The sequence below is a fragment of the Condylostylus longicornis genome, unplaced genomic scaffold, assembly GCF_029603195.1.
Source record: "Condylostylus longicornis isolate FDR11 unplaced genomic scaffold, ASM2960319v2 ptg000013l, whole genome shotgun sequence".
Lineage (NCBI taxonomy): Eukaryota > Metazoa > Arthropoda > Insecta > Diptera > Dolichopodidae > Condylostylus > Condylostylus longicornis.
The window spans coordinates 847,274-853,530 of record NW_026577982.1 but is presented as its reverse complement, the minus strand read 5'-3'; the positions used below and the strand labels follow the sequence as shown (position 1 = coordinate 853,530).

Below are 6,257 nucleotides of genomic sequence, written 5' to 3'. Positions count from 1 at the left end.
ATAAAAAATACTTCTGTTTTTGAAATTCTTATACATATTTAAGTAGAGTAACAAATTTTATATTGTTATATAATATAAAACCATGTGTAATAATTATAACCTTTAATTAAAATTAATGAATTTTTTAAAATATAAAACCATATTTATAAAACTGGTATTAAAATTAACTTAATTTTTATTTAAATTATTATAAAAATATTCTTAAAAATTCCATTTCAGATTGTGTCGGCATATTGCTATAATTCTTATACATAGGCACATATTTATAATAAAAATTTTAAAACAATATGCTAAACAGGTGAGGTAGTATATAATAAATACCTACTTACTTATATGTATGTAAGTAGAAGGCGTTATAGAAAAAACATTTTTGTTTTTAACTATATATGCTATAGGTATTAGCTGTGCAACATACAACACAATTGTGTTCATTTTTAGATTTTATTAAAAAATTATATTAAATGGAAATAAAATAAATTTAAAAAAAGAAAATTTCCAAAAATTTCTTAAAAATTTGTTATATTGTACTTATATGCTTAGTATAAATATATTTTAATTAACTTTTATATTTCGATTGCTATAAGTAAATAATAAAATATTAACAATATGCAAAATTTGTGAATTTTGACCAAATTTATTAATAAAGATAAGAATTCTAATTCTATTATATACATATACATATAATAAAAATTAGATACCGTTATACATATTATTAGTAATAAGTTTCTATTTTAAATTTAATCTTATGATTTTTCAATCTTATTTATGTATGTAAATGATAACCTAAATAACTAAATCAAGATACTTAATTTGAAGAAAGAATAAAATATACATTAAATATTCAAATAAAAATTCATTAATTTTTTAGCCTTTAGACTAGAATGACTAATTTAAATAGTGTTATAATTTTAAATTTGCACTAAGAAAGTATTATTAAATTAATATTTCATTTGTAATGTGTGAAAGAAAAAAATATTATTAACAACGTTATTATTATTGAACGTACTTACAGAAAATTAGGGACTAGCGGAGTAGTCCAATCATTCCTGATAAATGACATGCTGCCTATAATAAGACATTACTTGTTACGTGTCATGATTGAATGGACCATATTCCGTAATGTGGGAAAGAAATGGGCGAAAAATCTTTAGAAGCAATTAATTGCAATCCTATCAAATGCAATTAATCTATATAGGAAACTGTACTGATTGGTACTCATTTAAAAATTAAATTTTGAAATATTAAGTTGGTTCAAATTCATATTCGCTTTCTAAATAAATATTATATAACAAATATCATTATATAATATACTTTTTGAAACAATATAAATTTTAATAATAAATACAATTAAGTAAATTGTTTTGTAAATGTTTCTAAATATGCTAAAAGAATTTAAAAACAGGAATGGAATTTTAAAAATCCAATCAAGTTTTCATCCACAATCATATCATTATTATGTGTGCAAATCTACAATTACTTGCTCAAAATTACAAGAAATACCTATTTATGTGTATTGAAAATTTAAAAAATTTATTCAATTTTTACTAAATAAAATTTATTCAGTTTTTCATAAAGAAAAAGAATAAAAATAGCAAAATTTTAGACTGGTCTATATAAAAGCCAACAAAAATCAGTTTCGGGAACAATGAAAAAATCGAAACCTTAAAAATATTGTTTTTTTCACAATTTACATATATGAGGCAGCAAAATTATTTGAAATTTATTTTTTAATTTTTATTATTATTTAAAATAAATAATCCTGTACATATGTACATTAAATACATACATGCAATGAAAAACGAACTCTGTAAAATTTGTGTAATTTTTTATTTTATTGCAAATTTAATTTCGAATATAAAAATACAAATTAAAATTTAGAAATCAACATTCTTATTCATATATTTGCACAAATTAGTTTCAGGCTATAAAAATTAAAAAAAAAAACCAAATATTTCGAAATTTCTTTTGCGACATTTCATTTTTAATTCAAAATTAAAAATATTGTTTATAAAAAAATAAAATTACCTCGTGTCGTCCAATTATCTGGTAAACCAAGTGATTTCCAATCAATAACCAATTCCTTATTTGTGGCCATTATTATTAATTTTTAAATATTAAAAATTTACAGTTACTCAATTTTATATTATATACGTACATATGTATGTATACACTTTGTAATATTAATTATTTTAAATTAAAATTTAATTTTCATGCACATACATATTTCATTCATACATTTATATTACACATTTTTACATTATATACAAAAATTTTAACAAAAAACAACAAATTTTTATATATATTATATTATATTTTATATTTTTAATATTTTATATTTAACACTACATTTAATTGATTAAATACCAAATTATTAACAGAAAAAAAAAAATATATTAAAAATTCTAATTTTAATATTATTTAAGTTGGTCTACAAAATAAAAGTACATTACAAACAATTTCGAAATATGTATATTCGAAAAAGGATTTCGAAAAAAAAAAAATTTAGATTAAAACTTTAAACATTCAAAATTTAATTTCCATTTTTTTTTTTTACTTTTTGTTTTGTAACTCTTAATCACACACGAATAAATTATTGAATATTGAATTTTAAAATATAAAATTTTATTATTATACTTGAATTTTTTATTATAATTATTTTTATTTTTATTACTAATGTTGTTTACATACTACACATGTGTATACAATCATAAATAATCACCGAAAATAAGTAATAATGAAATTGAAATTACGTCAACCATAATGAAGAAAAAAAACAATAAAATGTTTTTTTTTTTATTCGAAATTCGACAAGTTTCGATTAGTAATTAATAACAATGTACGTATGTATGTAAGTAGGATTTTTAAATTTTAAAATCGAAATAATGCATCGTTGTATCTCAACTTTTGTAAATGGGCATAATTAATTTAAAATTAAAACAACAAAAAGAAAAAAATAAAAATAAAACTAAGAAATAAAATAAAGAAGAGAACAACGCACACACGAAGATAATTTACAAAAACAAAAAAATTAATTTGTGTTCTTTTTTTTCGAAATCTGTCCACAATGATGACTGCCCGTTTGACAACTAATCTCTTAAAAAGTTTTTTACTTTTATTATTTTGCTAATATTTTTATTTATTTTATATTTTACTATTTTTGTTTTATTTATTTTTTTTTCGTTCTGGTTTTTATTTTTATATATATGTACATACATACATTTCTTTTCTTTTTATTTATACTTATCTTTACGATTAACGATTAGCATAACTAAGTAGTTATATTCGAATTTTAACAAGCATATTTAAAAAGGTAATCAAGAATTTTTAGTAATTTTATTAAGCGCTTTATTTTAGATTTTAATTTGTCGTAAATTTTTATTTATACAATGCAACTTATAAGTTTGTACCAATTATTGTAAAATTGAATCTGTTTTTTTAATTATTTTTTAATTATTTAATTTTAACAAAAGACGAATAATTGATTATGAAGAGGTTATAAATTATTTTTCGAAAAAAAAAAAATAGCAAATAAAAACAAAATTTCTTAATTTTATATAAAATTTATTATATGTACAAAATTATGACTGCACAGACTAACAGACAACACAATAATATAAGCTTATAAATTTAATTTATAATTCATGCTTCTTATTATTTGTGGTGTATACATACATACGTACTTATTCATTTGTATACTTATCATCTTATAAGTATATAATGAATTCAGCTATTCATATATTTATATTTTTACAAGTTACTGAAATTCTTGTAGAATTATTAATTATTAAATTCTTATAGAATTTGAGAAACATGTAGGAATATAAAACAAACCCGGCTTTTTTTTTCAAAATTATTTGCTGAATATTCACATGAGTAGCTACTTGAATAAAATAACAAAGCATACATATGTAGATACATTATAATATATACGAAAACTTGTGACTTTATTTGTTAAAATAACTCTTAAATTTAATAAAATTCATTCACATTCTTGCGACTAGATTTATCAGTTTCTTCACAATTTTACAAAGGAAAAAAATCAAACAGGTGACCCTTCAAATCATTAATTTTTTTCATACTTTGAAATAGCATTATTTTCATAAATTTTATTCTCATATAGACCTTCATAAAAATAAATTTTTAAAAAATACTTTTATAGTTTAAAATGCATTTTATAAAATATAAGAGAATAAAACTTAACAATATTATAGACTTTACCCAATCTAAAAAAATAAAAAAATTTTTTGTGTTTTGTGTGTTATATTGAGATTCTGTTGCCACAAGGGCTTATGATTTTTTAAAAAGATCTAATATTGAATCTCTCACTAACTTTCCACCATTATATAATTCATTTGATGACGTTTTGATAATTTCATCTTCTCCATATTTAGCATCGATCGAATTATCATCATTTTGATTATTTTCTTTTTGAATATCAGGCATTTCAACTTTATATTTTAAGCAAATGTTATGTAGTGCAGCACATATATTAGTTATTTGCGTTGCCTTTTCTGGACTATAATGCAACTCTTTTGTTGACAGTAAACATCTGAACCTACTTTTCAATATTACAAACATTTTTTCAATAACTTCTTGTGCAAGTTTATGTTTATTGTTAAATTTTTCTTGCAATGATCCTTTTTCTACATTGTTATAGGGTATTAAAAGATATGGAGTAAGGGGATACTTATCATCTCCTAAATTTGAAAAAATGTAGATTTAGTATTACTTATAGTTACATATTTAAAAAACAAAAATTAAGAAATAGCGTTACTACCCAAAAGCACACCAGTTTTGCGGTTATTACAATAATCTTCATGAAGTTTTCGCTTTAAACTTGACTTATTCCAAACATCGGCATCGCATGTTGCTCCAGGATTTCTTGCATCAATATATCGTATGTGCATTAAGTCATCACATACCTTATGCGAAAGATGAATTATATATAACATTTTTGAAAACAATACTTCTTACTCACAACTAAAATATTTAAACTAAAAAAGCCTTTTCGGTTTGCATACAAATGTCGAAGATCTTTCTTTGGCATTATAATTTTGAGGTGTGTATTGTCGAGGCAACCTATAACATTTGGAATACCATATTTTTCGTAAAAATGGTCTTTTACTCTGCGTAGTTCATCCGGTTTATATTCAAAATTTATATACTTTGAACAAATATTACTTTCCAGTGCATCAAATACTTCCTGTAATTAAAGTTGACACATATAATATAGATGAAGTATACTTAAAAATAGGCTGGTTAAAAACCGAGATAGATATCTCATTACTTAAATTTCAATATTCACATTAAGTATAAGTTGGTAGGTACGTTCTTTTTTATTATTTTATTACCTTAAATATATATGATAGTGTAGACTGTGCGAGGCCCATATCGAGATCATTTTCGAAGAAAGATGTCTGGTAATCACCATATGCGAAAAACTTTAAGGCAGCCGCTAATTTAATAATGTTTGGTACAGCTTGTTGTCTTATGTTTAATTGCAGTTTATCTTCAATACTATTATACACATGAAGAAATGCAGGCTTTGATAAACGAAAGTTTCTTATGAATCTAAAATGAATTAAAAATGCTATAATAACTAAATAGCCAATTATTTCACTTACACGTCGTTGTCTAACTCCATCGGATTAAAACTGTCCCTTAAACTTCTCCTTATTCTTTTCACTTCCAAAATTTCTTCTTCTTCATCGGAAAAATATAATTCTACCGATGTCATTATAGCTTTTTTTAACCAAATCTAATTTAAAATATATTTTGAAAACACTTTAATGCTTTTTAAAAACAACTCGCTGTTAACTGTTTTTCTTTTAACAGCTGATCATGGTTTTTATTTACCAAGATGTTATTAAAAACTAAGAGTCAAAATATCCTCGAATTTGACACATAATCTTTTAAAAAAATCATTGAAAAATGCTAAATTAAATCATAACCTAGGATTAACATAATTCTAGATTACAGCTTAATTAATGTTGAAAATAGTTTTCAACAATATTAAAAATAGCTTTCCTCAAGGAAGCTATTTTTATTTAAATGCAAGCAGTAAAGTCAATAGACAGGAAATTAGTTATATTATGGCTCAATCAACTTGACAAGCAAAATTTAAAAGATTTTCTCTTTATTTACTTAAGTTTATTATTAAATTTCAATTCTACATAAAAAAAAGCCAAGCGCGAATGTAAATAGCCCATAAATGATTTATAAAAAGCAAAAATGTCTATTTTTGTCATTATTTTTAT

General features: G+C 21.9%; 1 protein-coding gene across 1 annotated transcript; it reads right to left on the bottom strand.

Annotated features, from left to right (window-relative positions):
* Window positions 1–4,159: 4,159 nt before the first annotated feature.
* Window positions 4,160–5,818, bottom strand: LOC129605243 (putative nuclease HARBI1). Its single transcript, XM_055514878.1, has 5 exons — window positions 5,625–5,818; window positions 5,352–5,571; window positions 4,979–5,203; window positions 4,778–4,922; window positions 4,160–4,697 (listed from the first exon to the last, which is right to left on the bottom strand). Exons 1-5 carry the CDS (start codon window positions 5,735–5,737, stop codon window positions 4,288–4,290), a joined length of 1,113 nt encoding a protein of 370 aa, XP_055370853.1. The 5' UTR covers window positions 5,738–5,818; the 3' UTR covers window positions 4,160–4,287.
* Between the last annotated feature and the right edge of the window lie 439 nt (window positions 5,819–6,257).